The sequence below is a fragment of the Rhinichthys klamathensis genome, unplaced genomic scaffold, assembly GCF_029890125.1.
Source record: "Rhinichthys klamathensis goyatoka isolate OS25496 unplaced genomic scaffold, OSU_Roscu_1.1 h1tg000298l_1, whole genome shotgun sequence".
In the NCBI taxonomy this organism is placed as follows: domain Eukaryota; kingdom Metazoa; phylum Chordata; class Actinopteri; order Cypriniformes; family Leuciscidae; genus Rhinichthys; species Rhinichthys klamathensis.
Window position 1 is genome coordinate 405,369 of NW_026606817.1, and position 23,936 is coordinate 429,304.

Here is a 23,936-nt window from a genome sequence, read left to right on the forward strand (position 1 = left end):
GTATCTCCTCCCCCATCATGAGTGGACACGCCCCCTACTGCTGATTGGTTCACTATCTCCTCCCTCATCATGAGTGGACACTCCCCCTACTGCTGATTGGTTCACTCTCTCCTCCCTCATCATGAGTGGACACTCCCCCCACTGCTGATTGGTTCACTATCTCCTCCCCCATGATGAGTGGACACGCCCCCTACTGCTGATAGGTTCACTATCTCCTCCCTCATCATGAGTGGACACGCCCCCTACTACTGATTGGTTCACTCTCTCCCCCCTAAGTGTATTATGTGTTCAGTCTATAGTGTTTCATCGCCATCTACTGGCCTGGCAGCAGAATACAGCCGTTTTAGTCGTTTTTGTGGATCCGAGTGAATGGGGATCGTTTTGACAATGGTATCGTCTGTACGCGAAAAACTTAAAGAAAAAACTTCTCCATTTTAAGCATATCATTGTTGTGTAAACGTACTTTGAGTTTCAGAATAGGTCAAACAAATGCAAATCAGTTTGTCATCTCTAGAATTTATCTGCAGTGAACAGTTGCACATTAAACAATTTAACACATGATGGAACACAATTAGAGGGATAGTTCACCCAAAAATGACATTTCTGTCATTATTTACTCACCCTCAAGTTGTTCCAAACCTGTATCATATTCTTTCTTCTGTTAAACACAAAAGAAGATATTTTAAAGAATGTTGGTAACCATAGTATTTTTTTCCTGTTTCCCTACTTTCCCAGATCGGCATTGTTGGTCGAACTGGTGCAGGGAAATCCAGTCTGACGAACTGTTTGTTTCGCATCATTGAAGCTAGTGAAGGTCGAATCATCATCGACGGTATTGACATCTCCACCCTGGGGCTTCATGACCTCAGGAGTAGACTTACCATCATTCCACAGGTGCGTTGAGTACACAAGATGTTTGTGAATGGGGCACGGTGTCGAGTTAAAACAAATTAACTCGTGAAACAAATATTGTGTGACACATCATGACACGTGATAGACATTTGAAAGCAAAACTTTATTTTTATATTTCAGCATAAACTGGTAGTAAACAATCTAGCTAACATTTATAATTAATTTACAGCTGAAATATTGAAGGGAGATGTAACAATCAAAGTATCTATCATAATGTACTTTATTAGCATTACAAAAATATCAGCATTGCTGTTGTTCATAAATCTTATCTTGGCTTAAATTTGCAAAATCATTGTTGAATCGAATCGATTTGCTGTCTACTCAAAGATTCACAGCACTAGTAGCTACGTTTACATGCACACCTTTTGTTTCAATCAGAATTAAATCATTCCGATTGGTGAATCCAAACGCAATGTTGACATGAACGCTAAATAAAGCGATCGGATTGATATGCGCATTTATATGTGACAAACATGCTAAGCATCATGAACAAATACATTTCTTGGAAAGCAGCATCTGAGATTGTCCCGCAATGCTGATAAACGAACGCTTTATTCTAGGACCCAGTTCTCTTCTCTGGAACTCTGCGGATGAACCTGGACCCTTTCCTGAAGTTTAGTGATGAGGAAATATGGAACGTTCTGGAGCTGGCTCATCTGAAAGATTATGTGCAGGGTTTGCCGACAGGACTTCAGCACGAGGTCTCGGAGGGGGGAGAGAACTTAAGGTTCGTGAGCTGAATAAACATGAACATGTTCATATGCATTGAACACATGTGCTTTGAATGTACATAATTCAAATGAGTGCATCTTGAGGTAATTCAAAATTGTGGTGATTAATCGTAATACTGATACTTTTCAGTTTGTTTAGATTTTAGGAGTCGTAGCACAATAATAATGAAAGTTAGCTACAGCTAATCCTCTCAGTGTATCTTCTTTGGTCAGGCCATTTGAATTAGAAGCAGCGCATCCTATAATAGACACATTTTAGTGTGTAATGTTGCAGCATGACTTATTCTCTACATCAGTGTCAGTGTTTCTGAACTCCTGAAACGCCTTCATTGTAGTCTTGAGTTTCTTCCGGGTACGAGCACGTCACAATATTCCTCATTATAATAATTCATACGCAGAATAAAGGGGCGGGGCCTGGTTGAGTTAGTTAGTAGTGTGTTAAACTGGCGGATATGGGAAGGGGCGGGACATTTCCCAAACACACTCGAAGTGCTCGACCAATCACAACACACTGCTCCAGCCGACCAATCAGATCACAGTGTGCTGTTCAGAAGGAGGGGCTTCATAGAGACAGGAAGTAAACAGAGCGTTACTGACAGACTGGGAAGAGAGGAGCTGCAACAATGGAGAATATGAGGAAAATAATCAACATTCAAGCAGGAAAACCTGTAAGTCTAGTTTCTGATCTTGACATGTTTATGTGTTTCCACTAGTCTTGGTCAGAGACAGCTGCTGTGTTTAGCCCGAGCTTTGCTCAGGAAATCCCGTATACTCATCCTGGATGAAGCCACAGCAGCCGTGGATCTGGAGACGGACGATCTCATCCAGAGCACCATCCGCAGGGAGTTTTCCCACTGTACTGTTCTCACCATCGCACACCGGCTCAACACCATTCTGGACAGTTCACGGTGAGCCAAGTCCTTTTTATTTATATAGAGTCATTGAATCATTCATTCAAAGATTCGTTCAAAAACACAGATTCATTTGATAATATGAGAAAAAACACTTCAGCAAAACATGGTCAGCTCAAAGTGTCTGAATAAGTTTTGGTCCCACATTCTTATCACAATTTTACTGGTAGTCACTGCATGAAGATTTTTTTTCTGTATAATATTTCAGTTTACTTTATTTTGCTCTCCTTACTTACATAAATGAACGTCTCGGTTACATATGGTAACCCTCGTTCCCTGAGGGAGGGAACGGAGACGTAGGTCAGACTGACCAATTGGAATCTCGCTAGAGAGGCCAATCTACTTCGAGTGAAACTAAAACAAGCCAATGCACATTGGCATGCAATCATTTGCATCAGCTGCGCGTCCTCGTCAGCACGGGTATTTAACAGCAGCTGTTATGATTGCACACTAGTTTTTTGCTGAGGAGCCAAACCTGAAAAAGCTGGCCGCCCCAGCGGGCGGCAGCAGATGTGGCGACGGGACCTAGGTCTCCGTTCCCTCCCTCAGGGAACGAGGGTTACCATATGTAACCGAGACGTTCCCTATCGGTCAGTCACTACAACGTAGGTCAGACTGACCAATAGGAATCCCTACCAAAGCGCCACAGCTGCTGCACCCCATCCAGCGCCCCATGCAAGCCTCTACACCTTCTTGCCTAGAAGGACGATAGGAGGAGGCTACACACAGAGTGTATCTGTCACTGTTGTTCCGTAATAACCCATACAGTGAGATTATTGGATAACACTGGGAAAGCGTGCCCTTCAGTTAGGAAGGAGGACGCTGCGGAAGCCACTTACTTCAAGGAGTTATGTGGGGAATACATATGGACTAGCCCGAAGGCTGTACTACATATGAGATAGTGGGTGACTTAGCCCAAGGGAAAGACACGGGCTTCCGTTAGGAGCAGCCGTGGAAATATACACATATGGGATCCCCGTAGGGTCACACATATGGAACCCAGCCCAGATCCGGTTCTCAAGGATTCAGCGGATAAAGGCCTGGCACCTGGACGCTCCGCCATGTCCGGGCCGAGGGGTTTTTGGAGGACTCAACAGGTTTTTCACTCTGGAGCAATAAGGGTGCACAGTAGGGTGCAGCAAGCCGACAGAGCCGGGCCTCTCGGTGCTTCTACCCGTTTAGGGTGAGAACACGGGAGGAGACCGGCTCTACACGTAGGCTATAATATCTAGCGAACGTGTTAGGTGTCGCCCAGCCCGCAGCTCTACAGATATCTGTTAGCGAGGAGCCACGTGCCAGCGCCCAGGAAGATGCAACGTCTCTCGTGGAGTGTGCATGCAACCTGAGCGGGCAGGGCACGCCTTGAGCTTGGTAAGCCAAGGCGATGGCATCCACTATCCAGTAGGCCATCCTCTGCTTGGAGACAGCCTTTCCCCTCTGCTGGCCTCCGTAACAGACAAAGAGCTGGTCTGAGGTCCTGATGCTTTGAGTTCTGTCCACGTACATACGCAGAGCGCGAATGGGACAGAGCAAAGCCAGGGCTGGGTCTGCCTCCTCCAAAGGCAGCGCTTGCAGGTTCACTACCTGGTCTTTGAAGGGAGTGGTAGGAACCTTGGGCACATAGCCAGGCCGGGGTCTTTGTACCACATGGTTGTCACCCGGCCCGAACTCTTGGCACGATTCGTCGACCGAAAATGCGTGCAGGTCTCCTACCCTCTTGACAGAGGCCAGTGCAACCAGCAGCAAAGTCTTCATGGAAAGAAGCTTTAAGTCTACTGACTGCAGAGGCTCAAAGGGAACATCCTGAAGTGCTCGAAGCACCAGGGAAAGATCCCAAGAGGGTATGGAGGGGGGTCGAGGAGGATTTAATCGTCTCGCCCCCCTAAGAAACCTGACGACCAGGTCGTGCTTCCCCACTGTTTTGCCATCTATGTGGTCGTGATAAGCTGAAATAGCGGCAGCATGTACTTTGAGGGTGGAGGGAGACAGCCTTCGCTCCAACCCTTGCTGCAAGAAGGAAAGCACAGACCCTATCGAACATCTCCGGGGGTCTTCTCGGCGAGAAGAACACCACTCGACGAACAGGTTCCACTTCAGGGCGTAAACACGTCTCGTGGACGGCGCCCGTGCTGAAGTGATGGTGTTAAGTACCTCAGGGGGTAAGTCACCTAGAACCTCCGCGTCCCGTCCAGGGACCAGACATGAAGTTTCCAGAGGTCTGGACGCGGGTGCCATAGGGTGCCCCGTCTCTGAGTCAGAAGATCCTTCCTCAGAGGAATGGGCCAGGGAGGGACTGTCCCAAGGAGCATGAGTTCTGGGAACCAAGTCCGGGTGGGCCAATAGGGAGCCACCAGAAGGACCTGCTCCTCGTCCTCCCTGACTTTGCACAGTGTCTGTGCAAGTAGGCTCACTGGAGGAACCGCATATTTGCGGCGGCCCCGGGGCCAGCTGTGTGCCAGTGCGTCCGTGCCGAGTGTTCCCTCGGTCAGGGAGTAAAACAGCTGGCAGTGGGAGGTCTCTGAAGAGGCTAACAGGTCTACCTGAGCCTCTCCGAACTCTCTCCAGATCAGCTGAACCACCTGGGGGTGGAGTCGCCATTCTCCCGGAAGCACAGCTCGTGATAGCTCGTCGGCCACACGGTTGAGCACGCCAGGGACATACATGGCTCGAAGCGACCTCAGACGCTTCTGACTCCAGAGGAGGAGATGGCGGGCGAGTTGCGACATGCGACGGGAGCGTAGACCACCTTGTCGGTTGATGTACGCAACGGTCGCTGTATTGTCCGTACGGACCAGTACGTCCCTGCCCTGTAGCGACCTTTTCAAGCGGCTCAGAGCGAGATGTACTGCTAGCAACTCGAGGCAATTGATGTGCCAATGTAGTTGGGGAGCCGTCCACACCCCTGACACTGCATGCCCGTTGTACGTGGCACCCCAGCCGGTGGCGGAGGCATCTGTGAAAACCACAGCATGCCTGGAGACCTGTTCCAAGGGGACTCCTGCCCGAAGGAACGAGAGGTCTGACCACGGGCTGAAGGTCTGGCGGCAGGCCGGTGTGATTGCCACCCGGTGAGTGCCATGATGCCACGCCCATCTCGGGACTCGGCCGTGAAGCCAGTGCTGAAGCGGTCTCATATGAAGCAAGCCGAGCGGAGTTACCGCTGCTGCCGCCGCCATATGCCCCAGGAGCCTCTGAAAAAATTTCAGTGGGACCGCTGTCCTGCCTTTGAAAATGTTCAAGCAGTTCAGCACCGACTGAGCGCGCTGCTCTGTGAGGCGCGCTGTCTGTGCGACCGAATCCAACTCCATACCGAGAAAAGAGATCCTCTGCACAGGGGCGAGTTTGCTCTTTTCCCAGTTGACCTGAAGGCCCAACTGGCTGAGGTGCGTGAGCACGAGGTCCCTGTGTTCGCATAACTGATCTCGAGAGTGTGCTAGTATAAGCCAGTCGTCGAGATAGTTGAGGAGGCGAACGCCCTCTTCTCTCATGGGAACAAGGGCTCCCTCCGTGACTTTCGTGAAGACACGGGGAGACAGGGACAGCCCGAAGGGCAGGACCTTGTACTGATATGCTCGACCCTCGAACGCAAAGCGCAGAAACGGCCTGTGTCGAGGAAGAATCGAGACATGAAAGTACGCGTCCTTCAGGTCGATCGCTGCAAACCAATCTTGGGGACGGATGCATCCGAAAATGCGTCTCTGCGTGAGCATTTTGAACGGTAGCTTGTGGAGGCTCCGTTTCAAAACTCGCAGATCCAAGATTGGTCGTAACCCACCACCTTTCTTGGGTACAATGAAGTAGGGACTGCAATGCCCTGACCTCATATCGGCTGGAGGGACCGGCTCTATCGCGTCCTTCGCCAGCAGGACTGCGATCTCCGCACGCAAGACATGGGCATCGGCTGCTCTCACTGTAGTGGAGTGGATGGCCCGAAACTTGGGGGGGCGCCGGGCGAACTGAATCGCATAGCCGAGCCTGATGGTCCGAATGAGCCAGCGAGACAGACTGGGGAGCGCTAACCAGGCTCTCAGAGACCGTGCAAGCGGGACCAAAGGGACCGTAGGCGTACCCGGAGTGGGGCAGCGAGGTGGAACACAGGGATGCGGCTCGGGAGGCTCTCTCTGGGAGGCCGCCCGTAGCAGGGTCTGTGTGTGCTGTGCAGCACTTACCTGGTACCTGGTTGGAGGCAGCAGCTGACCGCCGCGGCAGGATATGCTTGATGGCCTCAGTCTGCTTTTGTACAGCCGAGAACTGCTGGGCGAAGTTCTCGACCGCGTCGCCGAAGAGGCCGGTCTGGGACACGGGGGAGTTGAGGAACCGGAGCTTCTCAGCCTCACTCATGTCTGCCAGACACAGCCAGAGATGGCGCTCCTGGACCACCAAGGTGGACATCGCATGACCCACTGACCGCGCGTTGACCTTCGTCGCACGAAGCGCGAGGTCCGTTGCGGCACGAAGTTCCTGGAGAACTTGTGGATCATGACCACCCTCATGCAGGTCCTTCAGTGCCTTGGCCTGATGGACATGCAGCAACGCCATGGCGTGCATGGCAGAGGCAGCTTCCCCACAGGCCTTGTAAGCCTCGTCGAATAGGTCCGACGAGTACCTACAGGCCCGGGAAGGAAGACACGGTTCTCCGCGCCGAGTGGAGTTAGGGCACAGTTGCATAGCAACGGCCCGTTCTACTGGCGGGATGCGCGTGTATCCCTTAGCTGCCCCGCCATCAAGGGTGGTGAGGGAGGAGGAGCCACCGGAACGGTTTCTGGCAGTAAAAGGTGCCGTCCACGTTCCCGTAAGCTCCTCATGCACTTCCGGGAAGAAAGGCACTGGGGTGGGTTGCTGAGAACCAGCGCGCGCCACCCCGAGATACCAATCATCCAACCTCGAGGGTTCGGGACACGGTGGAGGATTCCACACGAGCCCGACCCCGTTGGCGGCCCTGGAGAGCATGGCCATCATCTCCGGGTCCGTCTCAGGCACCGCTGGCACCCCCGAAGGAGGCAGCGGTGCCGAGTCGTCGTCCGCAGAGAGGTCTGACCCACCCTCCGATGCAGCGATCGACATCTGGTCACTGGGAGCCCCAAAGGAGACAACCGGTACACACCTCGAGGATGGTCCAGCTTTCTCCAATGGAAGCTCAACTGGCTGCGGAGCATGAGAGGGGTGAGGGCTCCTAGGGGGTTGGTTCCCCGAAGGAGACGCGCTCACCGTGATCCTCAGGTCACCCGCGCCCCCGCCCGAAGCAACCCTCTGAGGAGGATTGGAATGAGGCAGAGGCACGGGGACTCCGCCCCTTTGCAGGAACAGGAGTCTCGACCGTAGCTCCGCGATGGTCATCTTCCCACAATGGGTACATGACTCATCCACAAACGCTGCCTCAGCGTGTTCAATGCCCAGACACACGAGGCAGCGTTTGTGACCATCCTGTGAGCCCAGGTAACGACCGCATCCAGAAAAACACAAATAGAAAGTCATCTTTTTCTTTTTAAAAGACGCTCTCTATTTGTGTAAGCTCTTTTAGGGACTGCTCTCACTGGTGCTGAAATACGCAGGGGAACAGTCACTGTGAACACAGACAGGAATGTGCACCTGTCTGTGCGCGATCTCTCTCTCTCTCTCTCTCTCGCTGTCTTTCCAGCTGTGAAAACAGCTTTTGAGCGCTCGTACGGCGCACCTTACCAGCTGTTACAACAGCTTTTTGGTTTTGCCCAACACACCACAGACAGGAGAGAGAAAAAGAAGACTGCTCGCGCTGCCGTGCTGTAACGCCCGCACCGGGAAGGAGAGGTCCAAAGAAGAGGCTCGTAGTCACACTCTGTAGAATTAAACATGAAGCGTTTGGCTCCGAAGCAAAAAGCTAGTGTGCAATCATAACAGCTGCTGTTAAATACCCGCGCTGACGAGGACGCGCAGCTGATGCAAATGATTGCATGCCAATGTGCATTGGCTTGTTTTAGTTTCACTCGAAGTAGATTGGCCTCTCTAGCGAGATTCCTATTGGTCAGTCTGACCTACGTTGTAGTGACTGACCGATAGGGAACTATAGTGTCCTGCACACACTAGTAAAAAAAATCTGGTGTCTGAATAACTTTTGGTTTCATTGTATATGATATAAATGGATTATATCTGCATATTTTAAAATGAACTCCATGCATGTGGAATCTAAACTAAAGCCGCATGTTCTGCTGTCGGTGGTCCTGACCTCTCCTCTGGTCTGTGTTTAGGGTGATGGTCCTGGATTCTGGGAAGATCGTGGAGTTTGATTCGCCCAGTACTTTGCTTCACAAACAGGGACATTTCTATTCAATGGCGAAGGATGCTGGAATCTGAAGTGTGTTCTGATGTTCAACGTCTGTATTTCTCTTCTAGGACCAGGAGGACCAGACCTCTGAAAATGTTAAAGATTTATATACTGTTTGGGTGTTATCCTGTTGTTTTTTTGCTGATGTGTTCTGGCAATAAAGTTTATTAGATTTTGCATTTTGTGTACACCTGTATATTTATATAAAGCCCATGTCAGTTTTGCTCTTTTCAAATAAAAAGAGAGTGTATGAATCAGATTAGGAGCTGTGTATATAAATCCTTTTAAAGGTTCCCATCATGGGATCATTTTATGGATTTAGTTTTAATTCATTTTTATGATACGATATATGAATGTTATGAATTAAGCGTTTTAATTTTTTTATGCATAGAAAGTTTTTGGCATAAAAGGTTCTTTAAACTTGAGTCAAGAACCCTTAAAACCACATTTAACCTTTATTCCAATAGTGTTTGTGTGAAGTTACAGTGGAATGATTGAGGATGTTTCTTTCTCCATAAAACACACTATCAAAACAGGGACTTTATTTGTAGGGAAAATACAAGGAAGCAAAACAACTTTGAGAGGAGAACAGAAAACAACAACAGAGCTGGTTAAAGGGGTCATATAATGGTACATGCACTTTTACAAGTTGATTGTACTGAAATGTGTGTTGGCAGTGCCTGTACACAACCATCATATAATGATAAAAATCCATCCAGTGTTTTTGTTTTAATCTCCTTTTATGTTTTCCCCTGCCTCAAATCGAGCCGTTCGACCGTGTGACGTCACACGCTCGGAAGCCCCTCCCACGATTGTTGATTGACAGGAGCGTTTCAACACAGACCCGCCCTCGCTCGTGAGAGCTGTCAATCATAGTCTGCGCGGACCGGCGCGGTCATTGTTGATATGCTGGAGCACTGTCTATGAGCAGAATGGCGTCTAAGCGATTGTGGTGTTCTGTTCTTGGGTGTAATAACGAACACAGCAGTCATTTTAATGTTCCTAAATCCGAACCGCTGAAGACGCAGTGGCTGAGTTTGTTTTCGAAGGGAATATTCCCAGAGAATGCATAGACAGTATAAGAAGTGGACAGAGCCATCTCATTGGAACTCAGTTGAGACAGTTGAAGCCCATTTTTAGCGATTTTTGAGCACTTCCGTTCCTGACGCGCAGACTCAAACCGACTCAAACTAAGCTTGATGACGTGAGCAACCTGTCTGACAGACGTTAATCTTCTAGTAGCTCTGCGTGAAAATTGCCAACGTTAATCTTGCAGAGACGGGGGAACTTGAGCAAAGAGTTCTTTGGCGTGAGTGAGCAGGAGTAAGTATTCCGTTGCTTTTATGGACTCATTATCTATGGGCTTCTCCCTTGACGGGACGTCCCCCCGATTGCCTGCGAGCTTCTCCTCCTGTCTTTACGGTAATTTCTGTACAGCGCGACAGAGAGTCGAGTGGTTATGACGCAATCGTTAGCCTATTTTTACTAAATCTGTTTCTACGGGGCCATAATGTAACATAGAAGGTAATGGAGCCCTTTATACATTGTCGTGTTTCTTTAGAAATAAATAATGGACAAATGGAGTCTTTAAACGCCTCAGATGTAAAGTTATTCGCTGTCAAAGTGACGCCAAATTGAATGGGAGTCAATGGAAATGCTAACGCAAGTGAAGTTCTGCTACAACATGGCGGCACCCGGCCGGCTCAACTTCCGGTCGATGGATTACCCCCTTGAGAGAATGTCTAGTTGAAGAGAATTGGCACTTTCTGGTTACTTCCGGTTTCTGGACTGGCTGCAGTAACACGTCTCTGTCCATGCGGGGGCGCTCGCAGGCGAGTGCAGAATGAATGGGAGTCTGTGGGGTTTCACCCCCAGAAATCCACTTTTCTCAGGATGTAATTTTTTGTCAAGTAATTTGAAAGTTGCATTCAAAAGGGAGGGCTAAGATAATACACTCAGCTGAAAATTGCATTTTTAAGTTCACTTATCTGTTCTAAAAATCCGTTCAAAAATGTGATGACGTCACATAATAGCAGAATGCTAGCGTGTTCCGGCCAACAAAATCCTAACCTGTAAGAAATCGAAAGGACATAAGTACTCGTTCATTCGACTTTTGGCCTATAATCTATATTGCACTTGTGGAATCAACAATAAAATCTATGTTGATTCAACGACAAGCAGGAGAAAGAGATACATTTAGCCGTTTAGCTCCATAGACTCCCATTCATTCTGCACTCGCCCGCGATCACCTCCAGTGGAATTCTAATGGAACTGCAACCAATATGATACACAATGGGGCTAATAGGAAGTGCCAAGGCTCTCCGTTAGACGGGCTCTGATATTCCCCACGAGCAACGTCAATGCTTTCATGTTTGCGCAAATCATTTCTCACCAGACTGCTTTATAAATGAGGATCAGTATAAAGCTGGTTTTGCTAAGAAGCTGCTCATGAAAAAAGGATCGGTACCAGCTATTCGTGTTCCTGCTGAACCTCTAGAACAACTGAAGTGAGTGTAACGTTTTATTAAACTTTATATTAATATTTATATTAATCTTTGCAAATCGCTAGCTGCACGCTTCACAATGAATGCGTCTAAGGTTTACACTTAGGGTACATTACGGCATGTTTTCTATGTATGATGTTCTCAATATAATTCATAATCTCACGTTTATACTGAACAACACGTTATGGTTATTGTGTTCTCTTACGAGAGTATCTCTCGTACTGCGTAATATCTTACGCTATGGGGAAAACCTCTTTTCCTCGAGATATTGAAGCCAAAAATTATCTTTAATTTTTAATCAATGTAAAACGCTTTGCGGCAGCATGCAGACATAGGCGAGGCGGCTCGCGCGCCTATTGGCTGCCCTGCGGCAAAAGCAGCAGCCTATCGAGAGCGGCTCTGCGTGACGTCTTGACCAATGGGGGCACTTCGCGCCCATTTCGTCACGTCCTGCCAGAAAGGGCGTGGTCTCGCCCTATATAAGCAGGTCGATAGCTGATACAAACTGATTTTCATCTCTTCAGCGAAGCTACACGCATCGCTGGATCCGGAGTGAGAAGCCGCGCCGTCGACGCAAGCCTTCAGCGGGACGAGCCCTTGAGCCTGAAGTCGCTGGCTTTCACCTCGCCGCCTTCAGCCGCCGTACCTGCTGCGCTTTCCGGCGTACTATATATCCTTTACTCTGCTCTGTGTGTGTGTGTGTGTGTGTGTGTGCTCGCCCCGCGACTCACACGTCTATCATCTAAAAGAGCCGCGTCTTTTTAAAGATGCCATCCTCCTGTGGCTCGTGCCGAGCCACACTCAGCGACGGGGACCGCCATGTGATGCGTTTCCTGCCTGTGAGAGGATCATGCAGCTCTCGCGCTCGCCGACGGCGGCTGCCCTCACTGCGAGCTATTGCCTACGGTGACTCTGAGGACTCGCCTGGCATCCTTCAGCGAGACTGCACTTCCACCCGCTACAGTGCCGCGCCGTAAAGCGCCGTACTCAGCGGGTCCCCGAGCCTTCTCCAGCCCGTGAAAGCTCGCCGGTTCACCCGCCAGCTTCACCAGCTTCACTCGAGTCGCTCACTGACGGATAACGGCCGCCGCGCGCGCGCCGCTTCCGCCATTAATGACGACGAGATAGCTGCATCTGTAGAGGAGACCTGCTGCTCTATCCTGGCGTCGTACAGTGAGGACTGGGCGAGCTCTGTGGACCTCCACCTTCTGTCCGCGAGTCGTCAGGGAAACGGGCGAGCATCAAGGCCGCGAGCCCTAAAACCGCGGCTAGCTTTTTTTACGTTATAAGAAATCTACCCCGCCACCCATGGGCGTGCGTCACCGGCAAAATGAGGAAAGAGTGTGTTTTAGTCCCGCCGAGGCCGGACTAATCTCCATTTCTCAAACATTTCTCAGCTCCTCTTAGTTTGAGTGGCTGAAAATGTCAATATTGCAGCAATGAGCCTGTTGTATAACACGCACACCTGCAAACATACCTTCACCTTCCCTGTGGCTCAGTGGCGGGACCCGAAGCCTTCGCGCGAGAGACCCGTGTTCGATCCCGGCTCTCGCAGCAGATAGAAATTTAGTCTCGCCGCGGCCAGACTTCCACTGAAACTTTTCGCTCGTTCAGTTCCAGAAAATGCGACTGTTCCAGTGTATTTTGCAGTAAACAAGCCGGTACCACAGCCCGCTTGCCTGCACATAAATGCCGTTTCCACGGCGACCCAGAAAAATCTTATAAGCATTGTATTTTCTGGTTTTCCGGCCACAGCCGATGGTGTTATGAGTGTAATAAAATGCCCACAGCCCAGTGTTCATTTCTACACACAAACACAGCCCACCACGGTACAGGGCTCGCACAAATGAAATCGACGCATGTCAATTGTGCATTAAATGTAGTGAATGTGCCCACAACCCAGTGCCCACAAACACTACCACGGTTACCCAACTAGCCCACCCTAAAACCCTGCAGGATGCCTTGGAGATGGCTTTGGAGAGGGAGATTGTTTGGGGAACTTGGATGCCGAATGAAAGCCAGCGGCAATCTGTGTCGGTGAGGTCTACTGACGTGGGGGAGGGGATAAGCGAAAGGCCAGCCTGGGTTTCTAAGAGTACTGAATTAATTCGCGCGGTGGCACTGCAACCTGATCAGCGTCCTCGCACACGACCAAGGATGTATTGGGGTTGTGGGCAGACGGGACATTTAGTTCGTCAGTGTCCTAAGCTAGCCAGTAATCCGGGAAATGGGACGGGGTCCGCATGATCGGGGCCATGCGGACCCCCAACACTCATCCCAAATATGAGTTATCACCAGCAGGAGTCTCAAGGGATGGACGGAGGGAAAATGATCAAGGACTGTTGGGGGAGGGTGAATGTGGCCCTAAGGAGTCTGTGATTGTGGTAGGACGAACATGTGTTAGTGATTTTTGTCATGTGCCAATTTTGGTGGAGGGAATTCCATGTTTAGCATTGGTGGATACGGGATCAACTGTGACAGTTATAAGACCAGAGGTAATTCCTGCTAATGCCAGTCTGGAACCCACCACTGTCCGACTACGCACAGTGACAGGTGAACTGGCGCCAATGAAGGGTAAGGGTGTGGTGGGGCTGACTGCAGGGGGAAAGACATCACGTCATTCAGTGTGGGTGGCTGCAGTCCAGGACCCTTGTATTCTTGGTCTGGACTTCCTTAGAAGTGCAGGTTGCCAGTTAGACCTGAGAGATGGCCTGCTCCATTTTGAAGGGGGTCCTGAGGTTGCCATGTCCACTGAAAGGAATGTTGATATGTCTTTTACAGGTCTGCTGGATGCAGCAGCTGCACCTGAGGACCCTAGTTTGGAGCACCACACACTACACTCGCGGACCCATCTCAGCGCTGTCGCCAGGCAACCACAGGTAGATGTTTGCACCACCCCCTTATCCCACACCCCAGCTGACATGCAGCAGGCGGGGATTATTGAGCTGTCAGAAAGCGCATGGGCTGCACCGGTGGTCATGGTGCCTAAGAAGGGGGGGCAGTGGAGGTTTTGCGTTGACTATAGGCGCCTTAATGAGGTCACCAGGAAGGACTCCTACCCCATTCCTCGGGTGGATGAGTCACTGGATCTCGTAACCGGGTCGTCATGGTTCACTTCACTGGACCTGCGCACTAGTTATTGGCAGGTACCACTTGCTCCCGATGCCAGACCGAAAACTGCTTTTTGTACGAGCAGGGGGATATGGCAGTTCAGGGTGCTCTGCTTTGGTCTCTGCAAAGCACCAGCCACTTTTGCCAGGTTAATGGACAGGGTGTTATCGGGTATTCCGCGGTCAGAGTGTCTGGTGTACCTGGATGACATACTGGTCCATGGCCGATCATTTCAGACCTCGTTGGAGGCACTCAGGCGTGTGCTGGTTCAAATAAGTGAGTCTGGCTTGAAGCTGCACCCAGAAAAATGTCATTTGTTTAGGAGGGAGGTGACGTTTTTGGGGCACAAGCTGGGGGGCCAGGGGATTGGCTCGATGGAAGAAAAGGTGCAGGCGGTAAGCAACTGGCCCACTCCTACAACTTCACAGCAGCTCAAAAGTTTTTTAGGGTTGGCCTCATATTACAGGAGGTTTGTGCAGGGTTTTTCCAGCATCGGGGACCCACTTTTCTGCCTGCTGAAGAAGGATAAGTCCTTTGCTTGGTCTGAGGAGTGTCAAAACTCTTTTGCTGCCCTGAAACAGGCTCTAGTCACAGCCCCTGTATTGGTTCCCCCTGAGCTCGCACTGCCCTTCATTCTGGACACAGACGCCAGCAATGTGGGTATGGGGGCGGTTCTCTCTCAGGCGGGGGTTGGGGGAGAGCGAGTTGTGGCTTACTGCAGTAAAGTGTTCAACAAGGCCAAACGCAGATACTGTGTCACCAGAAGGGAACTTGTTGCGGTGCTGTTTGCATTCCGGCACTTTAAGTATTACCTGTGCGGGCTACCTTTTACTGTACGCACTGATCATTCAGCTCTCCAATGGCTAATGCTATTTAAAGAGCCAGAGGGCCAGCTGGCACGCTGGATTGAGGAACTTCAGGCATACAATATGAGAGTAGTACACCGTCCAGGGTCAGGCCATTCAAATGCAGACGCTCTTTCTCGTCGGCCATGCTTTGCCAACGGTTGTCGGTACTGTGATAAAAGAGAAGCCAGGGAAAGAGAGCTGGGGGACCCGGATGCCAGCGGGGCTTCTGTGGTTTGCAAGCATGGCAATACGCCGGCGTGTTTGACGGTGGGGACAGTGGGAGTAGAAGACTGGAGGCATCTGCAAGAGGAAGATGCAGACCTACAGCCAGTAATCCAGTGGGTCCAAACACAGCAGCGACCCCTGTGGGAGGAAGTGGCCATTCCCTCTTTGCCCACGAAGAACTTGTGGGCAAAATTCAAAGAGCTGCGTCTGCAAGATGGGGTGTTAGAGAGGGAGTGGAAAGACCCTGCCACTGGGGAGGGGAGGTGGCAGGTGGTGTTGCCCAGGTCGCTGCGGGAGGGGGTTATCAGGGCTGCCCACGGGACGGTGGGGTCTGGACACTTTGGGGTTTCAAAAACACTCAAACGTGTCAGAAAGAGTTTTTATTGGGGGCTTGCGAGGAGAGATGTGGAGGATTTTTGTCGGCAAAGTGATGGTTGCACTGCCCGCAAGGGCCCGCCTGGCCAGTCCCTCGCTCCCCTGCAACAGTTCCCCGTAGGAGGCCCTATGGATAGAGTGGGGGTAGATGTAATGGGTCCTTTTCCATGTTCCGAGAGGGGTAACAGGTTTGTGCTGACGGCTATGGATTATTTCACTAAATGGCGAGAAGCTTACGCACTGCCTGACCAAGAAGCCAAGACAGTGGTGAACGCGTTGGTGGATGGCATGTTCAGTCGGTTTGGGGTGGCTGAATCCATACACAGCGATCAAGGCCGGAATTTTGAGTCGCGTGTCTTCTCGCTAATGTGTGAAAAATTAGGGATTCACAAAACAAGGACCACCCCTTTGCATCCCCAAAGTGATGGCCTCGTTGAGAGGTTTAACAGGACACTGGCGGAACAGCTGGCCATTGTGTCTGCCAACCATCAGCGAGATTGGGATACGCACTTGCCATTTATCTTAATGGCGTGCCGATCCGCTGTGCAAGACTCAACCTCTTGCACACCCGCCCTTTTGATGTTGGGGCGGGAGATCAGAACACCTGGGGAAATGGCTTTTGGGAGGCCACCTGATGCGCCTGCTGTGCCCCCGGGCCCTGAGTATGCTAGGAAGCTTCAGGACTCATTGGAAGCCGCTCATAATTTCGCAAGGGAGCAGTTGTTAAAAGCGGGGACCCGGCAGAAGCGAAATTATGATCTGAAGGCAAAAGGGCGGGATTTTACAGCGGGAGAGCTGGTGTGGGTGTACAGCCCGCAGAGGAAGATGGGCAGGTGCCCTAAACTGGACTCCAAGTGGGTTGGGCCGTGCAGTGTTCTGGAGAGAATTGGAGAAGTGGTTTACCGAGTACAGTTGCCTCCGAGGGGTAGGAAGGTGGCCATTCACCGAGACAGATTGGCACTTTATAGAGGAAGTACCTCTGAAGCCCAAACACCGGGCTCCTCTACAGTTGTGCCTACCCCGGAGGGGGGGGGGGGGGGGCCCGGTTGCCAGTCGAGCACTTCCAGTCCTCTGGCAGACCCACATGCAGCCACACCAGTTCTTGAGCTGCGAACCTCACATTAAGGTAGCCCGGTTTCAGTTACACAGGAAGGGCAACTGCGGCCTCAGCGTGTCAGAAGGCCGCCGAGACGGTTCAGGGACTTTGTTTGTTCCCTCAATGTCGAGGAACTTTGTGAAGGGGGAGCAGTGTAGCAAGTCTAAAGACGGTTTATGTTTAATATGTAGATGCATGTATTTTCTTTCATGTGTTATGTGTTCTGGTTGTGTGGGGCTTTAAGGCATCTGCTGTTCTTCTGGAGAACGAGCCTGCGCAGTTATGCGGGGCGAGGTTAAAAAAAGAGAAGGGGGTTTCCCTGAAGAATGTTTTGTTTGGATTTTGTGAGGCAAGAGCATCGGGCACACGGGTGCTCACGAATAAAAGAGAGCATTGAAACTGCTAAGTGCATCTATCATTTTCTCCGATCGTTACAATACAATTTAAGGTAACAGAGATTGGTTTGGTTTTATAGTGGTTCTTGAATAATGATTTTTCCACCTAAAGTTAGTTTTGATTGATTCACTTCCGTCTAAATGATCATTTGTTATTAAATTAGGGGCCGCTAAGACAACACCGTTCTCTCTAAACAGACTTTAACGTGAGCCTGTGATAGACGCTGATGGCATTCACATGCGCATTAAGAATTGATTCTATAGTTATGTGCATTTGAATCTATGTGCGCAGGTTTGTAATTCCTTACAAACCATGCCTAAACAAACTACTTGTCTTGTCTATAAATTTTGATGCAGAATTTTATTTTATTTTATCACTTCGGGTAGGTACGCAAACTGAAAAATTCCACAACGCTTCATCTGTAGAGTGGAATAGGGATCCTCCATAGGGAGAGGCTAGTTGGCACTTCAGCACTGCATTGTCATCGGGTCCAGGCGAAGGTCCTTCATCAGATCTGGAAACAGCCTGGATCCGGCAGGCTGCGGGAAAACCTCGGGATAAACAAAGACACTAAAATTAGCGTAGATGCCATTCTTCTTATGATGTAACGAGAACATCTGGATTTAAGGGAAGTGTTCCCAGTCCCGGCTGACCTAATCTATGCAGCCTAACATTGAATTATAGAAGTCTATAATGTATTATGTGTATGCTAGGTCAAAGAGATGTGTTTTTAGTCTAGCTTTGAACTGACAGACTGTGTCTGCTTCCCTGTCAATGTTAGGAAGATTGTTCCAAAGTTTTGGTGCTAAATAGGAAAAGGATCTACCGCCAGCAGTCGATTTTGATATTCTAGGTATTATCAACTGGCCGGAACTTTGAGATCGCAATAGACGTGAAGGACTATAATGCGTTAAGAGCTCGCTCAAGTACTGGGGAGCTAAACCATTTAGTGCTTTGTAAGTAAACAGCAATATTTTAAAATTTATACGAAGATTAATAGGCAGCCAATGCAGTGTTGACAGAACCGGGCTAATATGGTCATACTTCCTGGTTCTGGTAAGAACTCGAGCGGCTGCGTTTTGAACCAGCTGTAGTTTGTTTATTAAGCGTGTAGGGCAACCACCCAGTAGAGCATTACAATAATCTAGCCTTGATGTCATGAACGCATGAAGTAGTTGTTCCGCATTTGTCAATGAGAGCATATGACGTAATTTAAATATATTTTTAAGATGGAAAAATGCAGTTTTACAGATACTAGACACGTGACTTTCAAATGAGAGATTGGTATCGAAGAGCACACCCAGGTTCCTAACTGACGACGAAGACTTTAAGGGATACTCCACTTTTTTTGGAAATAGGCTCATTTTACAACTCCCCCAGACTTAAACTGTTGAGTTTTACCGTTTTTGAATCCATTCAGCCGATCTCCGGTTCTGGCGGTACCACTTTTAGCATAGCTTAGCATACATCATTGAAGTGGACAAGACCATTAGCATTTCTAAAAAAAAAATGACCAAAGAGTTTCGATATTTTTCCTATTTAAAACTTGACTCTTCTGTAGTTACATCGTGCACTAAGACCGACGGAAAATGTAAAGTTGCGATTTTCTAGGCTGATATGGCTTGGAACTATACTCTCGTTCCTGCGTAATAATCAAGAAACTTTACTGCCGTACCATGAGAGCAGCAGGCGTAATGATATGACGCAGCGCCTGAAAATAGGCTACCTTCCGTCAACACAATGGAACTATTTTCAGGCGCTGCGTCATATCATTACGCCTGCTGCTCTCAAAAACAAAAAACTGCCCTGCTCTGGCAAAACAGTTGGAATGAATTGTCTATGAATTCTATATTATTTTGCGGACACCACCTAGACAGTCAGCCATTGAGTGAACACAGTCTACTAACTATCTCATCACTCCTGCGAACAGGAAGTGGGCCAGAGCAAATTACAGTGCCTGACATCGTACTTGCGAGTTCAAACACCTCTTTAATATTAATTTGGGTGATCTCCGATTGGCGGAGTCGAACATCATTAGTGCCGTCGTGAATAATAATCTTAGAAAATGTACGATTAGCATTAGCCAGCACTTTTAAATTTGCTTTGATGTCAGGCGCTCTGGCTCCCGGCAAACATGTGACTATGGTGGCTGGTGTCTCTATTTTCACTGTTCCGTGTGAATGAATCACCAATTACCAGGGCACAATCAACAGAATTCTCAGTGGGTGTTTCACTGAGCGGGGCAAATCGATTTGTTATGGTAATCGGAACGGAAGAGTGGTTTTTTGATCCGCGACTTGAGCGATCCCTCACTGTCACCCATTTGCCTTGCTGCACAGGCAATAATTCAGCCGGAACCGAATCATGTAAAGAGTTCACTATGCTAGGCGCATCCAAAATAGTATATAAAGCTTTAGAACACTTACTATCCTCAATTAAAGTTTGGATGCGGGTCTCTAATTCTGAAATCTTCTCCGTCAGCCTGACTGTCTCCTTGCATTTATCACATATATTACTCACCATGTTTGTTGACTGATTCTTACTCACCTGGGCTTTTTATGAACTCAGAGGCGCGGGCGCGCAATAGAAAAATAAATAAATAACAGCGCACGGGTGGCGCGTTGACAGGCTAGCGAGTTACTAGCGTGTTGTGAACATGGTGCATGAACATGAACATCCTAAAAATCTATGTACCACCTGTCCAGCAAACACAGAGCTACCTTGTTGTCGGATTGGAAGGTCCGGAGTTCTTGCCAGCTTTCGAAGACTTCTCCGATGTAAATTCGGGACTTTGCGCGTTTCTTATCCTTTTCCCTCTTTGCTGTTTGTTCATCGGAACGTCGTCTCTTTGGTCGTGTGTCGGCCATGTCAAACTTAAAGAGAATATAATTCAAACTTTCTTCTTCATGCTTCTCTCTTCTCCACACACCCCGTCACGTGTACGCGCACTAACCCCTCAAACCCCGGCCCCAAACCTTTCTTATCGGTTATTGGTTTGAACAGTGTGTTATGTTTCGTGGTTTGGGTTAGCCTAGTTTGTTTCTGTTGCGGTGTGTGGAGCCTGGGGTGTGTGTGGAGACCGCGTGTTTTACAGTGTGTTCAGGGGACCGGCAGCTAGCGGATAGTGAGGATATGTTTAAAAAATGTTTTGGCCTAAAAAACGTGTGACATCGCTTAGAGCACCTTAAATTCTGAAGTGAACTACTCTTTTAAATTACAGTGTGTTTGATCACATGCAGATTGCCTTTACACAACGCTGGCCTGTTTTCCACAGCATGAACCACGACATGACCCTGACGGAGTTTAAGTTCATCTTCTACATGGAGTGGGGTCACCGCATGTGGGGCCGGCTGGTGGGGTTAGCATACATTCTCCCTGCGCTGTATTTCTGGAGAAGAGGATTCTTCAGCCGCTCCATGAAGCCGCAAGTTCTGGGTCTTTGTGGCTTCGTCGTCTTCCGACTCTCAAGAATCAGTGAGCTACCATTTATCTACACGTTGGCTCGGCAAACGTGAGAAGAGCCACTTTATAATGGAGATATGCAGACCCATAAATTATAATCACGCGCTGCCTCGGCAAGCGTGCGATCTGAGCCATAGATTCTTATTGTAGAGATGCAGACCCATAATCAACGCGCTGCCTCGACAAACGCGAGATCTGAGCCAATAGATTCTTATTGCAAACCCGTAATCTACGCGGTGCCTCGGCAAATGCGAGATCCGAGCCACGACTCTTATGCAGCCCGTAATCTACGCGCTGCCTCGGCAAACGCGAGATCCGAGACCGAGTCACAGAATCTTTATTGCAGACCCGTAATCTATGCGCTGCCTCGGCAAACGCGAGATCCGAGACCGAGTCACAGAATCTTTATTGCAGACCCGTAATCTACGCGCTGCCTCGGCAAACGCGTAGATCCGAGCCAAATCTTTATTGACTTTCTTCCCTCGAGAAGAAAGCCAACTAGAGCAGAGCTAAAACTCTCGATAGTGCATATGTTACACGTCGGGAATTCAGTCAAACCCAACTTACTAGAGCTGACCGTGCATGCTTCACTCCCAAACAGACAACACATGAATCGCGTGTGTCCCCACTCGTAATGAAGCGAGGGCAGGGACGAACACACGATCCAAGGCTGTTTGCTCTCCATACTCCTGTCTAATATACACTCACCGGCCACTTTATTAGGTACCCCATGCTAGTAACGGGTTGGACCCCCTTTTGCCTTCAGAACTGCCTCAATTCTTCGTGGCATAGATTCAACAAGGTGCTGGAAGCATTCCTCAGGGAGTTTGGTCCATATTGACATGATGGCATCACACAGTTGCCGCAGATTTGTCGGCTGCACATCCATGATGCGAATCTCCCGTTCCACCACATCCCAAAGATGCTCTATTGGGTTGAGATCTGGTGACTGTGGAGGCCATTTTAGTACAGTGAACTCATTGTCATGTTCAAGAAACCAATTTGAAATGATTAGAGCTTTGTGACATGGTGGAAGTAGCCATCAGAGGATGGGTACATGGTGGCCATAAAGGGATGGACATGGTCAGAAACAATGCTCAGGTAGGCCGTGGCATTTAAACGATGCCCAATTGGCACTAAGGGGCCTAAAGTGTGCCAGGAAAACATCCCCCACACCATTACACCACCACCACCAGCCTGCACAGTGGTAACAAGGCATGATGGTTCCATGTTCTCATTCTGTTTACGCCAAATTCTGACTCTAACATCTGAATGTCTCAACAGAAATCGAGACTCATCAGACCAGGCAACATTTTTCCAGTCTTCAACTGTTCAATTTTGGTGAGCTCTTGCAAATTGTAGCCTCTTTTTCCTATTTGTAGTGGAGATGAGTGGTACCCGGTGGAGTCTTCTGCTGTTGTAGCCCATCCGCCTCAAGGTTGTGCGTGTTGTGGCTTCACAAATGCTTTGCTGCATACCTCGGTTGTAACGAGTGGTTATTTCAGTCACTGTTGCCCTTCTATCAGCTCGAACCAGTCTGGCCATTCTCCTCTGACCTCTGGCATCAACAAGGCATTTCCGCCCACAGAACTGCCGCTCACTGGATGTTTTTTCTTTTTCGGACCATTCTCTGTAAACCCTAGAGATGGTTGTGCGTGAAAATCCCAGTAGATTAGCAGTTTCTGAAATACTCAGACCAGCCCTTCTGGCACCAACAATCATGCCACGTTCAAAGTCACTCAAATCAACTTTCTTCCCCATACTGATGCTCGGTTTGAACTGCAGGAGATTGTCTTGACCATGTCTACATGCCTAAATGCACTGAGTTGCCGCCATGTGATTGGCTGCTTAGAAATTAAGTGTTAACGAGCAGTTGGACAGGTGTACCTAATAAAGTGGCCGGTGAGTGTATATATATATATATATATATGCTTGTGGACAAACAACAATAATTATTATACTTATTATATATGTATATGTATAATTATTATAATTATACACGTGCTTCACGACGCAATCACGCAGGGGCGTTCCCACCGCGTCTTGAGCAGCTCGAGTTCCCTTGAAAGGGAACACGGATCAACATCGGCATGCGTTTGAATTATGGAGAGACCTCCGCTTTGTTTTAGGTATAGGTATATATTTAGGTATAAAAACAGACCGGAGTTGGCTTTCATCTCTATTGTGATTCTCCGGTGTGTTGAAAGTCTCAGTGTGGCCAGTACCATGAGTGCTCGCTCTTGAGTTCGAGCATGCGCACGAGCGCTATTGTAAAAATTGGTTGCAATCTGAAACATCACCGCTAGAGGCCGCTAAAAACTACACATAGACCCTTTAACTAGACTAAACACTTAAACTACTCTAGCATCAGTGTTGTGAGTAACGCGTTACAAAAGTAATGCATTACAGTAACATTACTTTTTGCTGTAAGGCAGTAGTGTAAGGCATTACTAATCAATTTTCAGTAATATTTTACTCGGTACATGTTCAGTTACGCTTGCGTTACAACACACTTTTAGTTTTAATTGTAAAAAAACCCCCACCAAGACCACGAGTAACGAATGAAAAAATGCAAGTAGGTTAAGTTACCTGTTCGTGGTCAGTCAATAGCCGCGTGTGGTGTCCAAGTTTGTAAATAAAGACTAAATGGCAGCGTCTGATATATTTGTATAGCGATTTATTTTCTACAGGAGTGCCGTGAGGCATGATTTCGGCCTCTGTGCTTGCGCTGGCCAGTGGAAAAGCGGCTAATGGGTAAAGAAGACTGTACATTCGCGAGATGGAGGTCTGCGCATTAGGCTACTCTATTTGTTCTGTGTTTTCTTTATAAACAGTTAGGCTATGTTTAGGTGGCATTTTTCTTGTTTTCATCACGCAATCATGTTTTTGATGCGGTGGTGACGCGTTCACGTAACATGATGAAAGGGTGGCGGCGGCGCTGCCAATAAAGCACCTAAAAGCTGTCACAAAGAACCGGTAAAAGCAATGAATGATTATGAATATGTCAAATATAGCAAGGAGACTTTTTAATTGTTTATTAATAAAGAAGAAGTTGACGTTGCTG

At 48.8% G+C, this 23,936-nt stretch overlaps 1 protein-coding gene across 2 annotated transcripts in view; it reads left to right on the top strand.

The window, feature by feature from the left end:
* The window catches only part of LOC130103852 (ATP-binding cassette sub-family C member 2-like), a 51,002-nt gene extending 42,118 nt beyond the window's left edge, over positions 1 to 8,884 (top strand). For both annotated transcript variants that reach the window (XM_056270190.1, XM_056270191.1), the window contains exons 29-32: positions 736 to 894; positions 1,473 to 1,639; positions 2,357 to 2,551; positions 8,779 to 8,884. In XM_056270190.1, the coding sequence (XP_056126165.1) occupies positions 736 to 894; positions 1,473 to 1,639; positions 2,357 to 2,551; positions 8,779 to 8,884 (627 nt within the window). The remainder of the gene's footprint in view (positions 1 to 735; positions 895 to 1,472; positions 1,640 to 2,356; positions 2,552 to 8,778) is intronic.
* Positions 8,885 to 23,936: the final 15,052 nt, after the last annotated feature.